This window comes from Chlamydotis macqueenii, chromosome 11, assembly GCF_036417535.1.
Source record: "Chlamydotis macqueenii isolate bChlMac1 chromosome 11, bChlMac1.mat, whole genome shotgun sequence".
Classification (NCBI taxonomy): Eukaryota; Metazoa; Chordata; class Aves; order Otidiformes; family Otididae; genus Chlamydotis; species Chlamydotis macqueenii.
The window spans coordinates 14675627-14703149 of NC_141566.1; the positions used below are offsets into that span (position 1 = coordinate 14675627).

Consider the following 27523-nt stretch of genomic DNA (forward strand, 5'->3'; position numbering starts at 1 on the left):
ACCTGCACCCCTCTGAGCAGTGGCCCCGCAGGGACACGCGTTAGACCCTGACTTCAGTGGGCTCCTCTGTCCTGGGGAAAGACACCAATTATCCATGGTGAAATCCATCAGCCTCGTGACGCAGCAACAGCGTGGGGGGAGCGGGAGGCCTGGCAGTGGTTTCCCCTCCAGCATTGGAGCTGGGGCGCTGGTGACAAGAGGTTGCCTCCACTGCTGTGCCTTTTGGGTTTTTTTCCTTCCTTTTTTTTACCCTTTTTAAATTTTTTTTTTTTCCTTTTTGCGGTCACACATTTGGTGTCTGCAGGGTGGTTTCCACAAACACGGCACAGCTTCTATCGCACTAAATAAAGCAGCATGCAAATCCCATCTCCACATTCGCGGTCCGCAGACATGCAGTGTTTAAAAGGTGCGAGAGCCACTTCTCCATTCATCCTTTCACCGGCAGAGACGCGGCTGCTGAACATTTGTCTCCAAGCTGTGGGATGCAGCTACCCCGCGCAGCTCGGTGCATTTCTTTCTGCCTGAGCACCACTGGTCTGAAGGCAATCCCCGTTACACCGATGAAGGTTTTCCTTCCCGAAGTAGCCTCCCCTTACGGACCCCTGGGCTGGTCCAGGCCCCAGCAGCATCACCGTGGGCCAGAGCAGAGACTGGAGCCAGGGCTTTCCTCTCCCCCGCACCTTTCAAAGAGAGGTTACCTCTGCCACGGCTTAAAAAAGAGGGGCACCGTTTCCTAGCCCAGGCCTTGGTCTCCCTCGCTCGCTGCAGGAGCATCTTGAGGTGGTGAGAGGGCAAGGACAGTCCTGTACCCCTCCATCAGCACCCCCGGCGTATGGGGGGGGGGTGCTGGTTCCTCCCCACGTGAATGACCCTCCATCCACTCCCATCTATCCATTCCCACCTTGACTACACCATGGCCAGAAAGCAGCAGCAGCTGTGGGCAGGGGACAATTTACGGAGCCCCTGGCTACCGAAAGACAACCACTGGGCTTGAGCTCCTGGAGGCAAAGGGAAGGTGCAGCCGGCAACGGCACAGGCCAGCCCAGCTGCCTCTTCCCAACAGGTGAGTGGGAGTTACTGGTGCTGCAGGCAGGAGAACAGGACCACGACGAAGACACAGTCTGGCACCTTGGGCCAAACCCCAGATCCTTCTGCAGGTTTCAGTTCAACATTATAAGTCACTTATGCCACCATCCTCTCTTTATTTTTTCCCAGAAAACATTGATTTCTGTCAAATGGGAACAAATACACCCAATACCCGGAATTTTGCTAGATAGAGTCCAGATGACAAGTTCTCAGAAAACACTGTCAGCTGCTGAGATTCAGCTTCAGGAGACATCATCCAGCATGAACCATAAACAACAGGGGCAAGGAAATGTCTGGCAGATCTTGAAGTGACATGAGATGCCTGCGCTCCACAACAAACCCATTTCACACCACAGGAAAGGTCACCACTTTTATCCACTTCTGGGTGGAATGTACACAAACGTCATTCTTCTTAACATCTGTAATTAAACAGCCTCTTGCTTTGCGATCCAGCCCGTGTTTATTTTCCCATTTGCTAACATACTGGATGGTAATATAATATGACACTGAAGGGATACAGGCTGCTACAGGTGGGCTTTCAGCTTATTTTTAGGGGTTTGTCTGCAGAGAGCTGGATGTGAAGGGTGATTGTGCTGCAGTGATTTCCTTTCTGGATGTGCAGCATCTTTGTGCGCCGAAATAATAACAGCAAAGAGGACAGTGAAAGCAAACCAAAACTGCTGCCAGAGGTCCCCAAGCGTGTTGACTTGTTGCAAGGAGTTGTTGAGGTCTCTGCCAGGCTCCTACGAAGGAGCTGACAGCCACTAAACTGGGAGACTGGGTCTGGGTCTGCACTTCTGCTGTGGAAAAGTCTGGTTTTCGACACCGGGAATGTGCTGGAGCATTCAGGAGAATTCTTCTGTGTTCCCGTGGCCACTAAGGAGCATTTGAAATAACCATCAACAGTCCCTAAGGGGTCCCTTCCTCTCACACAAAGTCCTCTCAGGTACAAGCACCAGCTTCTACCCCACCACACAGCACCAGGAGGAAAAACCTCACAGCAGCAAGCATGGGTTGGTTTTTTTTTTTTTTCCCTCCAAACCTTTTGGGCTGCAGGGCTGGCACAGGCTTCGCGAGGAGCCTCACCGGGAGCCGGGCGCGATGGCTTTCACGGGAACGGCGTTAGCCGTTGGGAAGGGCTGTGGGATACAGCGCTTTGCAGCCCAGAGGCATGGATGTGTACTTCAGATCCTAGCATGCTCTCAGCAAAACAACACCAAGATGTTTATTTTCGAAAGGATACAATGTTTGACAAAATAAACTATATTTGATTAATACCGACTGCTTTTCTGCTTTTTTTCCTGAAGGCAGTAAATTTGCTGACTCTATAAACATGCCAGGGCTGCTTCATCTGCCTGTATCAAAATTTCAGTTACCTCATCTCCAGGGAATGTTCTTCAGTAACATTTTGACAAGCTTATTAAGGGGGTTGTTTGTGGGTTTGTTGATTTTTTTTTTCTCCACTTTGGCTTCTTGGTGAGGTCTCCCATGAGCAAGCTGCAGGCTGGAGCCGAACAAAACCCACCACTTGTCTTCACAGGGAAAATTTCCCTGTGCCTCTAGTAGAAAACTCAAATTCCCATGCTGAGGACCAGCAAGCATCCTCCAACAGGACAGCTTCACCTCAGTACCCTCAGGCTGCAAATTTCATCCTGGAAACAGCTTCCCATCCCACCTCCATACCTGGCTCCTTGCTAAAGCAGCAAACAACGCCCAAGGAGGATTTGTGAATTTGCCAACGTCCAGCCGAGTCATCTCAGCTGTAGAGCTCACACCGAAAAATCCCTGGGTTTCTGGGAACGGACACCTGCTTCTGGGGCGTGTGGCTCGTGATCTGGTAAAACTTTAGCAGCGTTTGTCAATCATTAAGCTGCAGCACTGCTGGAAAGGTCAAGGAAATTCCAACCGAGGCACCCAAGTGCTTGGGAACCAAATGATGTCTCTGAGATGCTTTAGCTGGGTGGGCTACACAGTCTGCAGGGAAGGATTCCTTCAGCGGACTTGGCCAGGGCCGGTCCCACCACCCAGCTACGTGTTCTGAGGTTGGAAGGAGTCATCTCAGCAGCACACGTGGCTCTGTTTTGAGCATTTTGAGATCTTTGTGTGGTTTCCTCTATTTTACTTTAAAGACTCATGCAATATTCCACGTCTTCAGCCCTGGGACTGCCCCCACCACTGCCTCCCACACGTCTGCGAAGGTCTCACCATGGGCCAGCAGCTGCTGAGAAAGCAGGGCAGGAAGCACTGCAATGCAGTCACCTCCTCCCCTCCCGGCACAGCGGTTCCCAGCGTGTCACCTCGCCGGCACCCTGGCCTGGGCCCCAACCGAGCACCCGCTGAAGCTGGGGAGCAGCCGGGAATTGCCCTCTCAGTTGGTGGCATCTCCCTTGCTGTACCCACAGCCCAGCACACAGCAGTTTTGACTCAAAAGCAAATCCAAACACCTGACAGCACGGGACTCCGCGTGTCGCCCTCAGCCAAACCCGCGGGAACACCCTTGTGTCCAGCTGCCACCTCTGCAGACGTGGCTGCTGCTCTCTGCATCCTCCATGGAAGGGGGATTTTGTTTTGGTCGGAAGCCCCAGTGAATCCAGTCCCACGTCCCCGCTGGGTCCCTGCTCCTGAGCACTTGAGGGCTTTGCTCATGGAGATGAATGAGCAATTCTGAAAAAACTCCCTGAAAAACAAAACCAAGACGCTCTAGATTTCACTTCCCAAAACAGCCCAAGCCGTGAGCCCCAGCTGTTTCCAGCAGCTGTTAAGCGCATTAGATTATACCATTCCAGCACTGGACTATTAGTCAATTGATTAATGAACGGAGACTTCCCATCCAACAAAAATATTTTGGTTTAAAATTATAATTTGATGCATGGTTAGTAGAGAAATACATTACACATGCTAAGCACATGTTTGCGTCTCATCACCACCCGCAGACATGGGGAAAGGTGCCGGCTTCGCCACCTTTTCAAGGCTGCCCGCACACCCACCCGCAGACGTGCTGGTTTCGTGTGCGGCGTGACGCTGCTCGCCCCTGCCCACGCACGGGATGCCCGCGGTGGCGGCAGGCCACCGGAGTTTCAGGAGAACTGCAAAAACCTGCCAGGAAGCGTTAAGGGGCAGGGGGCAAGGGCTCAGCCACCTGACGCTGGGACACTGGGAACCTTCCCCAAGGTTGCCGGGCCTTCAGCCAGCGCTGGCACCAAGCACCGAGCCTGCGAGGCACGGTCGGGACGCGGAGCTGGCAGAAGGAGGGCAGCCACGCTGCACCGGGGAGACTCGGCGATCGGAGTCCGCAACAGTTCAGGACCAGCTCTCAGTTTCACTGCAGGCCTGGAAATTACCTAGAAAAGGGTTTTTTTCCCCTGTTTTTATTTTTTTTTTTCTCTCCAGAAGCACCTCCATGACATAAATCCCTCTGTTCAGCTGCTTCTCTTGCTGGCAGAAAACCAGACAGATATTTACTCTGGCCGCTGGATGTGGCCACCACCGGTGCTGGAGCCACATCACCGCGTTATCACGGCGGTGCCCCAGCACGTACTGTCAGGTCAAGCAGTGCACCTCCTCGACTCATAAATATATTACTGTATATATGATATATGTACTAATTACTGACACATATACGAATATATATATACTAATAAAAATAAAGAAAAATTGAATATATCTTGACTGAGTGGTTAAACCTGCAAGCCCTGGGGCAGGGCGTGGAGCTCCAGGGACACATGCACAGGGGAGGTGACAGTGCCCATCGCCTGATGAAGATGTCCCATCCCGTGGCAACACAAGTCACAGTAAGCAGAGGTGGTGTGTAGGAACAAACAGGGAACAATTATTCCTTATTTCTCACGACGTGGCAACAAAACACTGCCCAAACCTGAACGCCAGCTTTACTCCGTGTTGGTGGCCAGGACATCCCTTGCAAACCTCTGTTAAAACACACACATAAACCCACCACAGGGTAAAATTCAACAGCTTTTTTTGAAGTTATAATGCGTTATTTTCTAAACTTGGCAGGTAGCAGGCTCAAAGGCTGCTTTTTTGTGATCTCTTATCATAACAAATTCTCCAACAAGCACAGCTTTGCTGAACAGCATGTCTGTGCAACGGGAAACCAGGCTCCGTGTGCTACAGAGCGGTCTTCTGCTGAGAAGCATCGGCACTGCACCGCGGTGATGCGGAGGAGGAAAGCCGGCTTTGTGAGACACAGCAAGGCACAGCCCGTGCCGCCTCCCTAAGAGAGAAAGAGAAGCACGCTGGACGTGCACTGCAGAGGGCCCAGTGTCATCACCCTGTCCTGCTGCCTACCAAAGGAAGGAGAACATAGAATTTTCCAACACAATATTAGCAGAGAGAATGTCCCCGCACTGGTACCAGGGACGCCTGGCAAGGAAGAGGCAGCACATCATCTCTGAACAATCCCAGCGGCCCACTCCCACCCCCACCACTCCAGAGGGATGAAAGGAAATGATCAGAAGGGAAGAAGCGATGGGAATTCAAGTGGCGCTAATAAAATATTCCCTTTGGTGGCGCAGAGGCTCACGGGCACAGCCAGCTGTGGCGCGGAGAGCAGGGATGATGGGGAGAGATGGGCCAACACAGGAGTGGAGTAGCAGGAGGGTCAAGAAATGCCTCTGCCATCTACGCTGACGGCTCTTCCCCTCGTCACCCCCATGCACCGGCAGCCCTTTGACACGAGGGCTCCCCAGAGAGTGGCAATCCTGAGAGATGGAGAGGATTGCAATGTGGTTTGTAACATGTAAAATACAAATACACATATACAAATATGCATCACACAAGCACAGACGTAAAAAATCAGCACTTGCAGGAATGCTGTATGGCACCAGCGCTGCCCAAACATCCCTGGTGCTCACATTGATAGGGATGGGACATGACGGGTCTGAAACCCAGAGGAAAGCTCTCCAATCATTAACCAGCAGCTTAGCCCAGATCCGCTCCTCTCCATCAGGAGTGGTGAACTGGGAGTAACGTCCCCAGGCAGAGGAGCGGGGTGAGCAGCTAGCTCTCCCTCTGCCACCAAAATGCTTCAAATCCAGGTCAGCCAGATCAGTCCCACCACGTCAAAGTAAGAACAGGCAAAGTTTCTGCTCTCCAAACCGTCTGATTGCATGGTTCAGATTTATCTACTTTCTCCCAAACACAAAGTTGCTTTTAAAAAGGTCTGAGGCACACAAATATTTAAAGCATGCACACGAGAGAGTGTGTGCATGCACACATACAGGCACACACTGCAGCTTAAGATACTGCAGATACAATCACCCTAATAAAGGCAGCATCTTCACCAGAAATATGTAACCATTTTGGCCAGGAACCAAACCAAACCAAACACTCCCTGGCCCCAGCCCATCCCTTAACCAGGCTAAGCCAAGCCTTTCCGCGGTGCCCCGAGCCAGGCACTGATGGCCTTTCCAGGCTGCCCACTCCAGAAGAAGGCAAAGCATCACCTCGCGCACACAGGAGGCTACTTCCAGCACACCGTTTATAGAGCAATCGACCTTTATTTTGGAGATAGCTTAAGTAAAGTAACATGCAAAGAAACACATGAGTAAGAGTCTCATCTGCCTCAGGCTCCTGCAAATCCTTTTCTTTTCCTCCCTCGTAGCACAATGTGTTGGACGCCCATTATTTATCCCCGAAAAGCACAGCGTGTACATCCACACTGTCTGTCCTTTGGCTGGAGCTGTGCTTTCAGATTTCCCATGGGAAAGGAGGTGCTTTGCTTCTGAAGAATAAAACCAGGGCACCGCACGGGCTACGGGGATGCCGGAGTGGACCAACCGCTTGCACTGAAGGGCTTCACAGGACCTGGCTGGGAGGTGAGCAGCAAAATCACCAGCAACTTGCCACAATGCAAGTGTGCTTCGTGCCCACAGGAGCATGTCTCCACAGCAATCCCAGTGCACCACAACTTGTCCTCCGCAGCATCTTTCCTCCTGCTGTATGCCTGACTTCTCTCTCCCCTGTCTTCACACATCTTCCGTATCATGTGCCTGGCCAGATTCCTAGGGGTGAGCCTGAATTTGGAGTAAGTATAAAAACTGCTTGAATTACAGACAAAAATCTGTATTCAGTCAACTAGGAACAGGGGTCTGATATTTGCTGCGAGTATTTCATAAATCGTAGGTGTTCTGTACCCCATGCATGTTTGAACAACTCAGGATGAAATATGGTCTTCAACTTAACAGCAACGGAGATCTCAGTCTTCAAAAACTGTGAGGAACACAATTTAATATCATCCTCCTTATATTAAACAGGATTATCTTTAAAAAGCACTGTTGTGTATTTACTAGTTTACCATGAACAAAGGCTTTTTTAGGGCATTTTTTGGTGTGAAGATATCATATTCTTTTATAAAACTGACTCAAGTCATTTGCCCTGTCTTTGGAAATGTGCACATATTTCAGGAGACATTGCAAATGTCTTCCTCATTAAAAAAAGCCATGGAGAGATACCGAGCAATGCCGCCAGCACCGCTCACGGCCAGTGGCCCAGCAGCAGCAGCAGGACCAGGGCAACGGCAGTGGCAGGGCCGCGGCAGGGGACTGTGCTCCCAGGGTCGCTGCTGGAAATCGCGGTGGTGTCTTTGCTCTGCTGGTTCAGAAGCTGCTTGTTTGCAGAGGCATCATCCATATCCAGGTCATACGCCAGCTCTGAAAGCAGAAGGAGAGAGGTGGTTAATAACAGGCGGTGCATGCCGGCATCCCGTGGCACGGCACATCCAACCCTCACTGGCACTGGGGTCCCTGGGACAGCCCGCACCAGCGGTTGGGGACAGCTGGGTTCGAGTGCAGTCGAAGGTATCGTGGCGGGGCGGATGGGCCACAAGAGCTCAGCAACCATCTGGTCAGTCCTGCACCTAGCCCCGGTCCCAGAGCACCTCCCAGTACCCTACACCAAACCTTATGCTTGGAAAGACCAAAAATCACAACTATAAGATCCTCCAGTAAGAAAACAAAAATCTGCCTTACTGGAGAGGCAGAAAGAAAATCACCTGAGCTTCAGAGCGGGTCTTTAGCAATGCAAATCATGCCTGCTCCCCAGACACTGAAATGACGCATGCAAGAGTGTGGAAATCCACAACAGTCCCCCAAACCCAGAGGCACAAGGCCTTGCTCACCAAATACCCCTTGGCTGGAGGACCTGAGAAGCTCTGCCTTTCTGCATCACTGCAGTCTTACATAAGTGTGTGTGCAAAATATGCTCATTACAGCACTTCCCATCCCCTGTCCACCTCATCAAAGCGCTGTAAAGTGAGGAATGTGAACAGATCACGCACCCCGGGCATGCTGGTGTTGCAACATAGGGACTTTGAGATTAGCACATGGGAGCTCCAACCCAAGAAAATGTCCAGGATAAAAGTTTTTATAGTCCTGGCAGAGGAGCACGATATTAACCGGGGAAAAGCTTGCAGCAACCCATCACTGGCTGCAAAGGACCTGCTAAGCAGTAAGTTACAGTCGCTCTCGTCTCTCTGGGACAGAGAGGAATAAAAAAGTCCAAAGAGACAATGTGGAAAGGCAAGAAAACCAGCAATTCTCAGGGCCAAGAACAAAAAGCAAAAGGTGTTTTAAGACACCATTCACCAGATCCACCTGGGGTGTTTGTACCTGCTGAACATCTGGACTCAGCGGATGCACCCATGCCTGACTGAAGGCAATGGGTCCCTCGTTCCCCATCTCATGTTCCTGCCATCTCCTTCTGGTGTCCAGGTTTCTCGCCCGGACAGGAATCAGTTAAGCCTGTCCGTCCCATCCCCAGAGCCTTGCCTCTGGAAGTGGAGGAACCTGGTGGTTTCCATCAGAAGAGACCCTGGCTCAGGCCTTTCACAAGCCCTCGTGGATCACCAGCATACTGACGGGTTTGGATCATCCCACCCCACCACACCCCTGAGAAAGAATCCAAGCGACTGAATAAACACTCCGGCTAAAAAACGCCACATCAATCCAACGAGCTCCACTGCCAAGGCAAACAGGCAGTATTTCTTAATCAAAAATACCCAAACACTGCAAAACAAAAGCGTAACAACGTTAGCATGACAAGTGAGTCAGCCAGGGCCATCAAAGCGGGTCAGGAACGGCTGAACGGGAGCAGATATCCATCCGCACACAGGGCCAGGTGCAAGCAAAACCCGCCTGGTAAACTGACTTCTCCAGGAGATTCCCACAGGTATTCTGATCTGCTTCTCCACGGCTTTCCTGCTTTTCTTCTTAACAGTACAGACGCGCCACTGTCCTCCAGAGCTGCACACCCACGGGCAGAGCAGGAAAAGGTGCCACCCTGACAGGGATGCGCCCAGAGGCCACCTCTGCCCATCCTGTGCTGCTTTCCAAGCGCAGGAAAAAAAATAAATCCTTCTGACACAAGCGATGCTCAGGCTTTGGGGCAATTCGGGAGCAGCCTGGCTGCACCATCTTATTTTCCCAAGCTCATTTCTGCAGAACAAGTGAAGGGATTTTGAGTTCATAAAATCACAGCAGATTGCGTTGCAGTTGGCTGTTTCACACAAGAGTCCTCAGCTGGTACCATGTGCCATCAGGTCACAGACGGCCTGCCCCGGTGTGTTTTGGAAGGTGTTTCCACACACTCCAAAGTCTCCTAAAGCCTAAAAGATGCCCCATGGGGTCACAGTACCATCAGTCACCCGCGTGCTTCCAGGCCAGCGATCTGCAACTGCTGGGCAGAGCTTTTGGGGAAGAATATTCTCTTATTGAACATCCTAGCAAAACTAAAAAAATCCACGAGAACTGAGTAACGACTCTTGCCTTCAGCTCAGAAAAGAACTTTGAAACAAAAGAGTGCTTCATCATGGTCCTTAACAGCACAAAGTGTTTTGACGTTCCCATTTCAAGCCATATTCTGTGATGCTGTAATTTATGAGATGCGCGGTTCGCAATGCAGCAGCTGAATCCTGTTGGAAATGCTCAGCCAAAGCATGCCAGAATTACCACTTCAGACACATTCTTTTAGATGGGAAATTTTCAAATTCTGAGATTTCACCTGAATCTGAGTAAAGACAATTTTTGAAATCACAGAATTTCACCCAACTGGGAATGGCCATTCTCTCATTCATTCTTTTTGACCAAATTCAGAGAAGTGAATGGAAACTCTCTTGTCATCAGAGATTTGAGAGCTATTTTCCTAGCCTTGTTTAATTGCTTCAGACGTTTAGGGCTTGGGTGTGTCGTTTGTTCTCGCTGTTCCTTCCATTGTTTCCTTCTCTGGGCTTATTTGTGCCCAATTGTATTTTTAGGCTTGACAGATTTAGCCATACATCCTTTATTTTGTATTAATAATGGATCTGTAACTCTTGCAAATCCCTTTCACTTAGCTTCTAATGACCTTTGGTACACAGGGGGAAGGGAAAAAAATATTAGCCTCTACCAGACCTGAGGCAGCTGATAGCCAGGTCCAGGCAATAACAACGTTAAAAATGTATAATAATATTTTAAATCCAGGAATCCAAATTAGCAAATGTTCCTAAGCAGGTACTTCTTGAGAGGGCTTAATTACGGTTCCACCCTTCGTTAGGATCCACATTTAGCCCAGGTCACTGCCGCATCCCTGCACCTCCTGCTCCCACCTCTGCACCGGCAGAGCAGGATCCCCGGCACCAGGGATCGAGCTGCCGGATGGCCGGCGGCACAACACAAACTCATCTCCCACGTACGTCATTTTGGTCACTTCCACCCAAAACTCTGCCTTTATGCTGGAAAATAACCCAAGAGACGCTGTTCCTCTGGCTCCCTGCTCCTCAGCCATCCTCTGCGTGAAGATCTCCACTGCCCCAGCTGTGATCATCCCCTTAATTTGCAAGAGTTTCTGCTACAAAGTGGCCCTTTGGCCTGCAAAAGGTTTGGTTTTTTGGGGGGGGGCCGGGGGAGAGGGGCAGGGAACGAGAAAAATCTGTTTCTGTTTATAATCAGTTGGAGCCCAGAGGGTATTACCAACAATCTGCACTAATTACATATTCAGTCTTCACTCATTTTGGTCCTTCTTGTCCTCTGGGCTGCGGATTAGACAATCCCCTTAAAATAATAGTCAAGAGTCAATCATTAGCTCTGCTTTTTTTTTTTCTTCCCCCCCCACCCCCCCACGCAAGCCAAGCGTGCCGTGCTGTTTCCCGGAGTCCTCACGCAGCTGGTGAAAGGTCTCCAGCCAAACACAAGCCGGTCCCTCCGGAAGCATCTTTTGTAACAAAAGCCCCTCTAACACAAAGCTGCTGCTCCCAGGATGGCAAAAGCTCCTGTGGTCTCACAGCGCGGATGACAAAACCTGCCGCCAGCTCAACGCCGTGTACTTTCCACATCCGCAAAATGGAGCGGCGGCATTTTTCTGCGGATTAGGACTAAAATTATGCGTACCGGCTCTACGCGAGCTTATCAGGCAGCAGTCATTACAAAGCCCTTCTTGCTGCACCATGCTGGCTGTGGAGGCGGCTACGAACGATGGCTGACGCGGGAGGAGGTTGGTATAAGTCCCACGGCAGCTGGCATAGAAGAAGCCAGGAGGATGAGTACTGGCACGCAGGCAGCGTTACGGCAACCGTTCCTGTGCCAAATTCACCGCTGCCTACCCAAGCACCCCTTTTCACCCCTAAAAGGGCAACACAGCCTTAAGCAAGGAACGGCCAAGCCAACGTCACTCCAGCAAATGACCTCAAGAGGACAGTGCCCGGCTCCCGCGGGCTGGCTCGGCAGCTGCCCAGCGCCCGCAGCCAGGCAATGTCATCTCCCAGGCTGGCATCTGGGCTGCCTGCCTGCCAAGCCTGCCCTGGCAGATGGCTCCAGCCGTGGACCTGATATAGCAACAGCGTCACAACGGGCAGCCATGCGTGAAAACCGCTTTGTGGCGTCACTCCATAGCTCTTCCGGTGCCCTGCGCAGCGGCAACGGGTGCGAAGGAGATCCCCCCACAGGCAAAACTATTGTGCCTAATGCAGCACGGTCACCAAACGAGGCTGCCGAGTGGCCAAAGCGCTCGTGGGGACGTGGTGATGGCCCTTGTTTCCACATGATGGAAACTCTGTGGTGTGAAGGGATAAGGAATGGACCGTGACCATGTGTTCCCAATAAGCTCAAAATACATCAAGTAGAAATGTCAGAGACAAATAGAGCAGCTTGGCAAGCTCCTGCAGCTCTCATGGTCAGCTGTGAACATCTGCTTGCGCGTGTCCTTCAGGACTGGTCTAGGAAAGCACATGCTACCATTGCTGACAAGAATTACAATCTCTGAGGCACACTGCTTTACTTAATTTTTTTAAGCAGCAAGCCTCATCAGTGTGAAGAACAAATTGCCAGTGGATGCAGCAGCAGACTCCAAAGCAAGACTAGATTTCTTAAAGGGAGGGATGTTTGATTCAAGCCCAATCTGTTGACTCATTACAAGGTGAAGCGTAAGAGCTTCTCATCCCACAGACCAGACTGCCTGACCCCGGCTCCCAACTCTCTCCATCTCTACAGCACCAACCACGTCACTCTCGCAGGTGCTTGCACCTGAAGTCTAGAACAGTCCAATTTAATCCCAAACCCTTCCTGCTGGAACACCAAAAGCTCTCCTCACCTCAGCCTCCAGTTACCTGGCTTTCTCATGCAAGCAGCTCATACTACAAACACACCTCTGCATCCACAAAGATGATGTCTGAACCCATCTGTGGAGTTACACAGCCAGGACTGTGTGGAGAGAGCCGGGATCCCCAACCCTCTGCTTCTCCAAAACACGTTAAACTCTTCCAAACACCCAGCCAAGCATGGTTTCATCTCACCAGGGAGGTTTTGCCCTCTGGCTTATTACCATTAAAATCCTGGAGCACCAACAGGTTTGCCAGTTGTCTTCTTGCGCAACGAGCTACAACAGCCCAGCCATAGGTGCGGCTGCGCCGGTGCGTAATTAAAGCGCTGAGCTGGGGCTGGCCGCGATGCTTGTGTTGGCATGGTTGGAAGATCATCGAGATGGATGCGCAGCATGTGCATGGTCTTGTGCCTCTGCTTTTGCACCTCCTCCGCAGCAATTTAGGAGGTGTGGCTCTTGGCAATGTGGATTTGGAAAAAAAAAGAAGAAAAAACCTGGCTCAACACCATCTCAGTGCCGTTGGCAACGTGGCCAAGGGAGCCTGGTGCGGCTCGGCAGCCCAGCGCAGCTCGGCAGCGAGCAGTAAAACCAACTTCCTGGGCAGAAACCCAAGGGAACTGGGTTTGGGATTGCTGATTTGCAAACCAAGACTTTTCCCCCACTTGTGTCTTCAACACGTCCTGGCTGCTGGCACGCTGCTGATGGCCTGCAGCATGTGTTTGTGAGACCCAAAGATCGCAGGCACCGCCACCACAAAACTAGCACCGATTTGAGGGAAGTTCCCCCAGGATTGAAGCAACCTGGAGGGTGGCAACTGGGTTGACTGGGGGGACCCAGTCATCTGGCATAGAGAGGCAAGGAAACTCCAGCTCAGCCCCATGCCTGGGGTGCAACCATGTTCTGCTCAGGGTACACAGGGCAATTGGCCACAAGCTCTGCGAGGCAGCCAGTACACACACCCCGGCTCCCCAACCTCCAGCATTACCACAAAAATTTTGTCCACGGATGTCCTCAAGATTCCAATGGGGCAAAAAGACAAAGTACCCCCCCAAAATCCAAGACATCACATGGTATGGGCAGAGGGGCTGCACCATGACCCCAATTCAAGCAACTACTCCTCCATCCCACCTTGGCCGGAGGTGGTGTGCTCTAGATTCACCCTGAAGAGAATCTGGCGTCTGCAGTTGCATTAAGCGTTTTCCCTTTGGCAGTAAGTGAAAGAGTTTCTGAAGTGTACTCACAGAGCAGAGCCACAAAAATGTGTTTAGCAAAATGCGCTCATGTAATTTATTAAAAATTAACAAATCTCATTAGCATTATTAATTGGAAGTGCCAGAGTCTTTGTACTTCGATGATGAAGCAGCATGCCTTGGTCTGATAACTAGCTGTACTGCCCAGAAAAAGAGCTGCTACCTAAAGGAACGTAGGAGAGAAGAACTGAAAAACAGGGAGCTAAACATGGACAGCCAAAAACATCTACAAAGGCAGGAGTCAAGAAAGAAAAAAGAGAAAAAGTTGGAAAACAGGAGAGTATGAATAGAAGTTAAGTGATTTATGAGGCAGAAATACAGGACTGGGTCAAGCAACGGCCCTGCAGATCCCCCATGTACCTCAGCCCACCCAGATGTGGAGTCACCCTCTCTGTCTTTGGAGACCTTCAAGGTCTAAACCCACAAAGCAATCCCTTCTGATCACTCTGCCATCACCTGAGCCATCTCAGGACAGTCTTGATTTTGGGAGGTAACATTCCCAGTGATAGCAGGGCAAAATGAAATGCTTCATATTTCCTCTAATGACCGAAAACAACATCATCACACCAAACTGAAATTTTCCCCTTCACCTTTGCTTCCCTAAAGCATATCCCTTGGATATGACCAGGCAGGCAGCTCTTGCATGCTACTTGCTGGCCCTCAACACTCCAAGCTCAGGACACTTAGTGATATTCATGTACTAGAAAGACTTGCCAAGACGCAGTCCTAAGGGGAACGGCAATGGTCCCTGCCTTCCAGATGCCAGCTGCTAAAAGCAGCCCTGAAGGCAGAAGGATATTTCTCAATGCTCGATCAGAAAACCCACGGTGGTGTTACAGCACCCAGGAACATCTGACATCTTCCTTTGTGACTCACTGTGTGTGGAAAACAGACTTGAACAGGGCCCAGGTCATGGAGACTGGGGTTCGTGGCACTCATGCTCCAAGTAGGACAACATGCCTCTTCAAGGAATGTGCCTCTTTAGTCAGAAGGGACCAGGACTTTGTACAATATCTACACTCAGTCAAAAATCCTTGGGCATCCATCACTGCCTTACACAAATCAAAGGTGGCTAGCGTACACACGCATCTGCTCAGCCTGCCTCTGCTCCTGGAGAAACTGCCCAAGGTTTTCTGCTCCTACACCATCCAGGATCACCAGTGTGGATGGAGAGCAAGCTCCACCTGCCCATGCTGGGGAACCCAGCCAGCCCATGGACCTTTGCACAGAGCATGGGTTGAGGTGAGAGCACTGCCAAGGGAAGGGAGGAGAGAGGCTACAGCACCACCCAGCTTTTTTAATTGCATTAAGCTGCTAAAATAAACAATTAAATAAATAAAACCCTGGCTCTGCATTAAAACAACATTAAAGTGACTTCAGCCTATAAAAATGGGGTAATGCAGGAGGCCCTGGGAAACATCATCATAGTTGACTTTCCCACTTAATATAAAAAAAAAGAAGGGTTGGGTTCATAGGCTGGAACTTTTTAACAGCTTCAGGTCATGTTCCTGCACTGGAAGGAGCCCCGGGAACAGCCAACTGCAGTCTGAAACCAGGAGCTGGCTTTGCACTGCCTGCTGAACGGCTGCAGGAAAAGACAGACCCAAATTAAACGCAGCTGCTTACCGGGTGCGTATAACATCTGACACAAAACTGGGGCTGATTCCTGCTCCTTGTCTCCATCCTGAACCAAGAGCAAACCTCAGTCCCAAAGCATTGCTGGAACAATGGTGCCGAATGATAAGAGCTGGACGGTGGTAGCAGCTCCAACAGGAAACCCAGCATCATCCCAGCTGAGCGCCCCAACACTGTGGCTGTAGTGCTTGGGCTGTGCCAGATCCATCTCACCACACTTGCTCTTTTCCCAGGGTCAAGGGGCTCCCTGTTGTGATTGAGGACCTCTGGCTGGGACCTCGTCAAGCCGGTGTGCCCAAAGCTGGACCATGGTGGAGCTCAAGGAGATCACCTTGGCTGTCCCTGCCCCAGGAGAAGGGAGCAAGGGAGGGAGCAGATCAACCCCAGGCTCCTACCTGTCACCTCCCCAGGTCAGCTTGGATGGAGGGTACTGGGGACGGGGCTGCACAGCTCACACAGGAGCATCCAAATTGTACCAGGGACACATGCATCGGTGCAGGCAGCAGGTATTGGCCGAGCAGTGAAACAAGGAGCTGACAATGCAAGAGGGCTCCAAGGTCCAAGTACATGAATGCCTCCCCCTCCGTCCTATCTGTAGCACTCATAGTTCAGTCTCAGGAATGTCACAATCACGGTGGAAAATCAAAATAAAGAGGCTATGTAATCCAGTTTGTAAATCCCTTGAAAAATACAAAATCCTCTCTAAAACAGATTACGGAGATTAGAGAGAAAAGTTTCCTGGAAATCAAGAATTGCATTTCAGCCTCCCTCCTCTCCGCTCTCCCAGAAAAGAGAGGGGCTCATGCCCTGCCCCACCTCCCCACACTTCTCCCCGGCCATCACCCCTGCCTCGGGGAGCAATGGCAGCTCCCTCCAGCCCCCCAAAACAGCACAGCTGTATCTACATGATTTCACCCTAAAAACTATTTTGGGGCTTTACCTGCCGCATGTACCTGAGCCTATGGGCAACAGGCATCCATGGTAGGAAACCTGCCTTCCTCAGGGACAGGAGGAGATGCCTGCCAGCCTCCTGCAAACTTTTTGGTCCATCCCTTTTCCAAAGAGGCTCCGCGGGACCGTGCAATGGTTTTGTGAGCTGCAGGAGCTGCACACAGCCCTGCGGGTGCCCAGCAGGAAAACGTCCTCTGAAATCAGGGTGATCTTCTACAAATCAAGATCTTTCACTTGGCTGTGCCAATGGTGACAACGCTATCAACAGGAGAAAGGTCAAACACTCACGTGGCGATGATATAAAAATATTTAGCAGCCACACCACTGTTATTCCGATAGATTAAAATCAGCATTTTGTTTATTATTTTGACTCAAGGATCCACAGTCAATGGTGGCAGGACAATTTTCTGCTGGGAATTTTTATTTTCGTGAGAGTTTTTGTGCTCTCATTCTTATTTGGAAAAAAAAAAAACCAAAAAAAAAAAAAAACAAAAAGAAGATTGCAATATTAGCATTCCCGGCAGAGCACACATTCCAGTTCCTGACCTGCTCTTGCTCAAGGATTTCTGCAGCTGCAGATGCCTGTTTGGAGCTACAATTGGGTCACTTTGAATGATGCTCACAGAGTAAGGATCAAAACACTTACAGCCTGATCAAAAGGACATTTTATGAACACTGCAGCCCGAGTTAAGTGCTGATGTGAATACTTACGTTCACCCTTACATTAGCTCAGCTCAGTTCTAATAAAATTAACACCCTTTTAAATAACGCGCTCAATTTGTATTTGTTTTGTGGTTTTGTGCCTTATGGCTTTGAAAACAAATCCTCAAAACCTTTCCATCATTCTGGGAACGTCTGGCTGTGTTAGGATCTGGAAATTAAATTCTTCTCCAGAGGAATAAGGGGGAGTTGCTGCTCTGTATCCTTGCTCCACCTGCTCTAACTTTAATTTAGCCACCAAAGGTTGAGTGTGTGTGTGTGTGTCCCCCACCACAAAAGAGGCTAACACAGTCAGACTTTCTTTTCACAGCAGGAGTTACTACCTGTAAATAAACAACTAAAAACTGAACTACAAGCACCAGCAGCATCAATGCTCCTTTGAAAAGAGACAACAGAAAAAAAACAAAGCAGGGAAAAATCCAGTCTCTTTTCTGCATTTCCCTTGCACATCAGAGGCAAAATGAATTTACCAGCCCAGGACAGGGGACGTCTCTTTGGCGCAATACAGCCGGTTAACTGTTCTTTAGAGATATTCATCTCAAAAGCCAGAACAGAAAAAGCATTTTCCCCCCCTTTTATTTATTTATCTTTTTTTTTTGTGCCAACTCACCTTAGCTGAAAAGCACATTGAGATTGTAATTATGGGAAGGCCTCATCTAGTAGATTTGTAAACTCAGTTATCGGCTTGAATTACTGGAATTAGCAAGGCTAATTTAATGTCACTGTTCAAAATAGCTCAGATTTGGAATTTCTTAATGGCCTCAGGAGAAGGAGTCTTTATGCATACTGCAATCTAGGCTTCATTCTTAGACTAAATTCCTTCTCATAGATTTTGTGAATGCCCTGTTTTGTAGCCAACACAAACTCTGTCCAGTAAAATAATGTAAGGACTCCGAATGAAAAGAGATTAGCTGTTCCCTGCTCCTGTTATTTTAAAGCAGAAATAACTTTGGCTTCTACTGATTCATAGACAAAGCTTGAAATGCAAAGCATGCTCAACTCCAGATTCAGCATGAAAAGGACCTTAAAATATTCCTGAGTGCAAGTAATGGACTTATTAGAGGGATGAAAAGAGGCACTTTTCACAGGATCCCAAGCTCTTTAGTCCTGTCATATCAATAATCTTGCTTAAGAATTTCGTTCTATTTACATTTCTTTCCCTTCCAAATATCCTGCCTGACTCCTATGAAATACAACATTTACACTTTTAAAGCGTTAATTTATTTCTGTTAACGCTCAGTGGCAAGTGGTGTAAAACGTCTGCAGATCACCCAACGCGTGAGCGGGTGCGGTGGCGTCAGGACGGCGTGTGACAGGGAACAACTCCGTACGGCGTGCAGTTTTACACCTGACAATTGATAAATGAGGAGGTAATTTTAAAGACTTGGTTACAAGCGTCTTCTTTAGATGATGACAGTTGATTGTGTTGGAACTCAACGTACCTGCAATCTGTTCTCCTCTCCTTTATGTTTAACACCCACAAAAACAATGCTGACAGTGAGAAAAAAAAAGGCTTTATAGATATCAGGAAGGAAATCTGCCCAGCTGTCCTTAAGCTATCAAAATACACACTTTTTTTTTTACCCAGTTTGCTTAGTCTTTGCAAGATGGTCTAATCTAAAACCAGCACTAAGCAACTAGTAACAATTTTGCCTCTTTGTTTAAAGAAATGGCTGAAAACCAAAGGTATTTCAGGAACCAATTACAAAAGCCTGTGTAGAAACACCAGGAAAGCAGATGGAGATGTCCCTGATAGCTCACTTTTTAAGGAGTGAGGGGAGATTTTTTTTTTCCACTCCACTCCATGTCCCCATGAGAATTTGAACCAGTCGGGAGCGTCGTAGCACGGAGGGGAGAGATGATGGGCAGGGCTACATCTGCCCATGGCCCTCCCTGAGACAGCACTGGCAGAGACCAAAACACCCCAAAACACAGCGATACAATGAGCGGCCATCCCAGGACAGCCATGCAGTTTCGGTCTGGAAAGGCAAAGTCCAGCCATTGCACACTGCCTTTCACCCAGGGGTCTCAAAGCACACCACAGGCATTAATTACACTCTCTGCTTTGCAGAGATTAATTAAGCACTGAAGGCTCACGGTCCCCGAGAACCGAGCGCAAGCCTCCATTCACTAATGGCTAAAACTGAGCCAAGGATGCAACGAGGCTTCACGAGCACTGATGGGCGAGCTGGGAAATGCACCTCTGAGTGACCTGAGTCGCTTTGCAGTGGCAGCCTCCTCCTCCTGGGATGCTTTTAATTCCTCCAGACATGTCCCAGCAAGCCCCCCTGTGAAGACAGACATTCAGGGTTTTGCTCTGAAAACACTCTTTATGGCCAGGCATGGAAACCAGAGAGATGAGGGAGCAGGGAGAGCAAGGAGCAGTCCTGTCCCATAGCCATCTTTCAGTGCATCCGCTCAGCCCCTATTTCTAAGGACACCTCAAGAAGTCTCTGGCATCAGTGGTCATTTTTCAAACAAGGAACTCAACAGCCCTGATGAGACATCCTGCATCCATACACCAGGAAGCAACAGAAGCTCCTAGAGTCACCCTCATTCCTTCCTTGTGTGCTGCTTGCTGCCAGGCCACTGCATCGCGTCACCCCTCCCTGGGTGGGAGAGGCTGCAGAAGATGACCAGGTTGCCTTTTTCTGCCCATCCTCCCAGCCCATCCTGCTGTAAGAAACGTCCCCAGCAGCTCTGTCAGCGGAGCCATGGCAAGGCACCCTAACACGCACCGGTGCTTCGAGATGTCCCAGCAACCGCCCTCGCTGCAGCTTTGGTAGAGCTGGCATCCTTCACATCGCATGGTACTCGTGCAGCCTTGGTCACTCCAGAGGCCTCCTGTGATGCTCTAGCAAAGCTGCAGGCAGAGGCAGGGGCTGAACCTGCATCACTGCGGTCATCTGTCTGGAGGATTTCCTTTCTCCTCAGAAGCTGGTCGAACATTCACCCAGGGCCCAGGTGCCAAGCAACGAAGGATTTAGACAAGCAGCCTGCAGACCCACAAACATCCGCTGTCACTGTTTCTTTAGCAACAAATACCTGGATGAAATAGCTGACAAGTGCATTAAAAAAATATGATACCTGCGCAGCAGAGAGCTGGAAGGCGAAGGGGGATTGCCGGTCCCTGCAGCTAACAAAAAGTGCTGGCTGTGCTGTAGCTGCAGCCTGGAAAACCCATTAAGAGCACATGGGGTGCCAAATCGTCGGTAACGTGAGTGCCGGGCTTGCAGGCACTGCGTGACGGCAGCCCTGCAACGGAGCCGGGCGGAAAGCAAGGCCAAAGAGACCAGAGATGACAAGAGTTGCTCAGCACATGCCTGCCTTTGCCTCCCAAAAACTGTGATGAGCAGGCAAAGGAGCACAGCCCCGCACAGCCCCCCGAGGAAACGCAGAGATGCTGCAAACCTGCACAGCCCCAGAAAGCCTGAGCTGCAGGGCAAGGCAGAGGCAGAGAAAGAACCCCAGCTGCGGGATGCAGAGGGGGAGATGCCCAGGGAGGGATCCCTTGGAGCAGGGATTGCCATAGGGGCTGTATCTGCTTGCTTTGCTCTGGGGTTAGCACAACCCTGCAGCTGTCCAGTCCCCCAGCGTAGGTTTCAATGGGCTGGAAGTGATTTAGGAACCTCCGGGCAATCCCACACAGTGGTCCCGGTTCCCTCGTATCCCACATAACAGGAGCTGGTTAAGTATTTTTACAGGCAGGTTTCTGCTCCTTAACGCATGCAACTGGTCAGGGTTAGTCTTACTGCTGTTAGCGACCGAAATCGCTCTCAAACCTCTGGCTTCCAACACAAGCACAGCACTTCTTTTTGTTCAATGTGTAGAAACACCTCCTTGCTACCTCCTTATTTTCGGATTTTATATTTTTACTGGTACACAGAACCATTTTTCTTTTTTCCACATTTTCTAATGAGTTCTGGCGGCGGGAAGTTGTTTGTAAATCACACAAGTATTTGTTCTACTGGAAACATCTGCTTTAACATATTTGTCTTGAAAAAGCTTTTTTTTTTTTTTTTAACAAAGGTATTAAGCTGCAATGTAAATTGGGCACATCTGTTTATGAGTCACCGCAATAGCACTGCCTCCAATGCACCGGATCACATGGATCTCCAGGGGCCTGATCCAGCAGAAATTGGAAACTTACAGCTCGCTCTGCTCCCTTTTCCAGCACTGCTTTTCCAAGAGTATCGCTGCCTGATTTAATAAATTAAGGCCACTAAATAAGAAGGACCTATTTAGTGTCTGCTAATAGCATTAAGGGTCTGGCCCAGCAGATACTTCAGTAACAAGATAATTAAGCCGGTGCCCCACTCCACGCGCACCCCAGGACTGAGTTCAGCGGAATTATTTGTGAGTGGGGGACACTCGTGGCTGGGGACACCGGGTGGTACCAGACTCACCTTGGCCCATGGTACCGTCCCGCCTCTGCTGCCTTCAGCCACTCAGCGCTGCCATTAAAAGCATTTAGAGAAGCAAACTTGATGGCTGAACCTCCAAGATCAAAACCCGACCCAGGAGCTGGTATTTGTTCATTAGAAATACGAGGGTCAGCAAATCTCGCGCAGTGGTCTGGGGTCCAGGAGAAACCATTCAGCTTCATTTTCTGGAGTGGCTGGAGAGCATCCCTCAATGCTTCTGGGGTAAATAAAGCAAACGGGGGGTGGGAAGGAGGCATCAAAAAGGGCAAGGAGATGCCTGGAGAAGGCAGATGCAGGACCTCCATCCCCACAAGACCTGAAAGACCCAAACTGTCTCAGACATATGCACACCACCTCACTAGGGCAAAGCTTTCTGCCACTAAAGCCCACAGCTGGGCAGGAACGCTCCAGCAGAGCCCAGGAGGAGAACGTGGCACATGCAAAGCCTTCACACCTGGACACAGTGGCTCCCCAAGCACAGCCTGCTCATCTGGGACAAGTGCCTGCCCCGAAAGCACCGGACTACTGCTGTGACCTCCCCCCAACTGGTCAACGGCCCCACATTTGGAAAAATTGGTCTACTGGCGAAAGCACCCATGGACAGTCCACGCAGCAACCGCGAGGAGGTGGCTGCGCACAGCCGCGTGTGAGCTGCCCCGGGCTGGGCGCACCTTGAGCCTCTCTCAGACTTTGCAAAGGCAAAAATAAAGCTCCAGGTGCCAGGAAGGGAAATGAAAGGTGACAGCGCATCAGATGCTCCCTGGCAGCAGACAGCAGAGCACAACTGGGGAAGTTTGCCCTTCGAGGGAAGGGGAGAGGAGAGCATTTTGAGTACAAATGCATTCTTTCACATTCTCTGTGCTTGCCTTAGCAGATGATTTATGTGGACAAAGGAAGAGGAAGAGATATTGCAGGCTGTGTTCTGTGATGACTTTGGGGACCACACAATTTTTTTTTTTAATTTACTTTTTACTGGAATGATCTACACAGAACCAGAACAGGATGAGTGAATGTACCGAAGCTGCAGAGCAGCCGGAGGAGACTTACCAGGGCGGCAGAGGATATTACTCAGACTCTGATAATAACCACCGGCTCCCACCTGCCAACTGCAGTCTACCGAACCCAAAAAAGTCCGAAAACAGCCTGCAGCAGATGTCTGCCTCCCCATGCAGGAAGCGTCTCCAGTATCCATGGGACACAAGCAACTCCAAAATAGCTTCGAGCCCAACAATTTCACAGAGACGCAAGATGCTGAATTAAAACAGGAAGCAGGGGGAAAAGAAAAATAAAAAAAAAGAGAAAAAGGATGTGCATCACACTGCAGTTGTAATTTGGATTTTAGAAATCCTGCTGGGACTCCTGCGCTGGACTGAGACGGTGACAGACGCCCTGGCAGTCTGTCCAGCTGCCAAACCTGACGCAGCCAGCAAGGTCCCACAGCAGCCAGCAGTACCTGCCACCAATACACACGTCCCTGCACACCATGGCATATAACCAGCAAGGGAGCAGCCAGCCAAGGGACGCAGCAGCACCCGCGGCACGCAGCAGAGCACAGGGTCCTTCAGCACCCAGCAGAGTCACTCCCAAAGCAGCGCTTCAGGCACCGGCTGCCAGCTCCCCAGAGACGTGCTACGAGAAAGGGCCCTCAGAGGAAGGAAGGTGTAGGAAAGGGAAGGTGCTGCTGGCACGTAATGTCCTTGGCTGGGTTTGCCTTCAAGATCCACATCGGGTGCAGACCCAGCCCCATGCGGGAGGGAAGGGCAGAGCATCGACCCAGGTCCCGCGGGAAGTAAAAAGCGAAGGAAAAGCAGGAACAGACAGCAAGATGTTGTCAAGAGCCCCAAATACCATTGAAGACATTTTCTGAACCAACAGAAGCTGGTCAAAATGCCAGATTTCCATTCCCACAGAAAATGGGGAATGTGCTACTGCTCCAAAGTAGAACAAAGGCAAAACACAGCCAAATTTTCTGCTCTTTAAAAGAAAAGAAAAGGCAAGTTGACATGCCTCTCCAACAAAGTCCAATCAGTTCTTTTGGATTTCTTTTTTTTTTCCATGGTATAATTAAAACTGTAATCTCAAGCAGACTTTTAGACAAGAAGCCACTGTGGAGTGAAAGCTGACAGCATTACCTTGCAGTATGGGCAAGCAGGCTGCTGCTGCATTTCCCTGCTGCAAAGCAGAGAAAGATGTTTCAACTTATTTCCGAAACGAAAAAAATCCCATCCAAAACTCCAGCATGCTTCATTGCATCCCAGTTCCAGCAGAGAGGTATTTTCCAACACAAAGCCCTCCCATAAGGAAGTTTCCAACCTGCCCTAAAAACAACATGAAGGGAGGTTTAATCTTGGGGTCAAGCCGCATTTGCCCCAAGTGAGATGCACCATAGACAGAAAAGCTGGCAAGGCCAGCGAACTTCAGAAGCACTCGGCTGCCTGAAATTTGTTGGTATGGAAGAAAGCCATCTGGGTTTGTCTCAGAGCCATGAAAGCCCTGGAAACCCCTGGGGCTGGGGATGGATGGTGAAGGCAAAGAGCAGCCCACCGGCAGCCACCGCGTGGGAAAGAGGACATCTCTCCTCCTGTTCACAGCTCATCCATCCCAGCCATGCAAAGGGTCGGGGATCTGCTGGAGGTCCACCTGGGAATCGCGGGAGCCAGCGCTTGGACGGACACACCTGGTTCAGTTCATGTTACTCCTGGTGTCGGCCCCGGCAGATGTGCACGCACAGTTCAGGGCTAATGCACAGCAGTTGAAGAGAGCTTCATCCTGATGGATGATGAATCCCCAGTTTCTGGAGTGCACAGAGCAGTGTTGACTCAGTAACGGATCGTGTCCTGGTAATACACGGACTGATGAGTGATTTGCAGCCCAGACTCAAATACACACCATTTTCATTTGCAAAGCAAGGGGTGGGGAGAAGAGGGAAAGAAATGTGGCTTAAAAAAAAAATGAGTCCTGAGAGATTTCTCCAGAGGAGCATCCCTTTCCTTCTTTCTGATATATTTTTGGCAAGGACTAAAAAGACAGGCTGCTTTCTGGGCAGGTCTGTGTTTCCTTCTACTGGAGACCATCAACAATCAGCGCCAGGCACCAGGATCAAGCTCGTGCAGGAGGCCAGCATGGTCTCTCCATTGATTTCATTTTGAGAGCATCAACTCAGGCAATGCCTTTTCCTCCACCCAGGCTACAACCCATGACTTTCCAGGGAGTATCGCTGTTTGGAAAGATCCAGACATCTTCCAGGTATTTAACTCACAGCTTCATTTAGTCAGGCTTGATTAGTTCATAAATACATGTACTTATACTTATGGAAACATGTAAAAACTAACTTTCAAGAATGTGATGCTCCTGTCTGTAGCAAGTAAGAACCTGTTGGATCCCAGGTAAGGAGATGGTTGCTGTGTAGGCCCTCACTCAACCACACCTAAGTAAACACCAGCTCCCCAGAGCCTTCGGTTGCTGCCATAATGCGACACTGCAACTCACACTGCTAGGTCATCACCACAACATCCTATGTAAAACCAAAAACATTTGTTCAAATTTGAAGAGGGGAATTGAGAGGTCAGGATTTTTAAGGCAGTCTGGAGAATTTCAGTATTTCCCATCTTTGCATTAGGGCTCAAGAGTGCTCTGAAAATTGTACCCAAAAGTTTTCCACTAAGCGGTGGCTTCCATGGTCCACCTGAAACATCATCTGTTCTCTTGGACGTCTCCCTCCAGGCAAGATGATGGACAGCAACGCAGCAGCCACAGCTGAGAGCCCAGGACCCTCTCCTGGACCCTTTCAATGAGACAGGGCCACCTGGCCCAATGTTAATTGTGTCTCCAATCTCTCACATAGTTGTATTTCCCCTAAGCACCTTCTGGGCAGATGCATGTCAAGCTCATCCTCAGCCAAGCTGTGTCTAAAAGCTCAATGAACCTTAGTTCCATGAATTTGTCTTTTTGTGACTTTGACTCCATGTAACCTCTGGTGTCCCCACTGTGTGATGTTCCTCCAGAGCCCTCTCCTGCAAGGCCAAGCAGGGCTGCGCCCTACAGCCTCATTTATTACATCCCCATAATCACTCTTATCAGCTTACCTGCAGCAAGGCATTAGTAAAAGCCAGCCACTCATGAAAGGGGCACCCTCTTCTATGTGAAATGTCAATCAACGCCTTATATTGTTATCAGGCTCACAGACAAACCTCTCTTTGTACGACAAACTGTGCAGATACGATGCCCTGACTATCAGTGTAAGGTTATCTTGTCGGTCCATTAGCAAGTAGCACCTGGTTTGCTTCTGTCTGAAATATTCCTTTATTGTGGTCCCTTAAAAAGAAATACAGTTAAACTATTTTGTCTCTCCGCAATGAAAAATGGCACAAAAAGAAAAGCAAGTTTGTATCCGAGTCAGGAATTGCGTTTCCCAGCTTGGGAAGAATTCACGTATTTTCAGCCACAGAAAAACAGATTCCTCATCCTTTAAAGATAAATATAACTATCGCTATTGCAACTGGGCAGATTTTTGCATACTTGAAATGGTTTTGATGCGTTCAGTCATGTAAAATGCTGCACTCAGTAACAATTTAAAGACAAATCAGCTCCCAAATTATACTGTTGAAAAGTATCTCCTTAGATGACCTGGCATAACACAAGCTCTTATCCAAACTTCCACCCAAATAGAGGGCAAACCTTTTGTCAGCAGACTGGCACTATAAACATCTGGGACTGATAAGAGGTTATAGATTTTCAAAGACCTCTGCGCATTTGTGCATGTAACAGCAGAAGCATCATCTCATCTGACCTTCAGTGTATCTCCAGCCCTTCAGCCTCACCCAGTCACCATACACTGAGCCCAAGAGCCAGCCTCATCTGCACTCATCTGGGCTTCCAAAAGAAAGGTTTAGGCCAATGTCTGCTCACATTGGGAATGGGATACATGTGATTTATGGATACAAGGATATCAGGGATTTACACACCTTCCACTGCTTTAAAAAACTTGGTACATCATTCTTTGCTTTGGGTCTGAATGGACTGAGGTAATGGAATTCAGTTCCTAAAAATACCAGATACAAATTGCTCAGATGGACTTGGATCTGCAACGTGTAAACACAATGCTGAAAAAGTGGAAAAAAAAAAATTGAAGAAAAATTGAAACCAGAAAAATAGAAGCACAAGATTAATATGTCCAGTAGATTTACTTGCTGATCTCATAGATGTTTTTGCACATAAGTAGCTTTTCTCAAAGTGCAAACTTACCCTGACAGATGAATTTCTAGCTCTTCAGTTGTGGACTTACTGTTTCTTGGGAGGAAATCACAGCACAAAAGCTACAAGAACCCTTCAAAATGAACACATTCTGTACAATGTGAGGCCTGGAAGAGTCACAGCGGCACAAACAGTCAGCTGAAGGATGCTATAAACAAGCCCATCTCTGAAAGCCACCAATAATTTCCCCGGTCTGTGAATAAAGAAAATCATTTTTGCTGACGTCAAAGTGAATTAATGAACCTGCCACTCCATTAGAGCTTCGGCCAACTGGTGCATGTGATTCCCTCTCCATCTTCTAGCTTGTGTGTGGACAGTAACAAACAATTCTTGACTTCCAACCAAGTCTTCATTAAAAGGAGAAATTTCAACAAACACAAACACTCCAAATAGAAAAGCAATAATCAAGCTATTGCTCTGTTTTAGTTGGTACAATTCCAGCTCTTCCATCAGGATAATCTAGCTGACATTTGGCCTTGTCATTTTTTTTGCCTTAGGACAGGATGAATGTCTTGTAAAACAGTATGCTCCTGCTATCCTTGCTTCAGTCAAGCATTCAACAGAACCCTCTTTGGGGAAAAAAAAAAAAAGTTGCTGCTACAAAAATTATAGTTAAAA

General features: G+C 49.3%; 1 protein-coding gene across 1 annotated transcript in view; it reads right to left on the reverse strand.

The window, feature by feature from the left end:
- Window positions 1-6582: 6582 nt before the first annotated feature.
- GPC3 (glypican 3) overlaps window positions 6583-27523 on the reverse strand; it is a 149915-nt gene continuing 128974 nt past the window's right edge. The window contains exon 8 of the mRNA XM_086756401.1: window positions 6583-7754. Coding sequence (XP_086612527.1) covers window positions 7579-7754 — 176 coding nt within the window. The 3' untranslated portion in view covers window positions 6583-7578. The remainder of the gene's footprint in view (window positions 7755-27523) is intronic.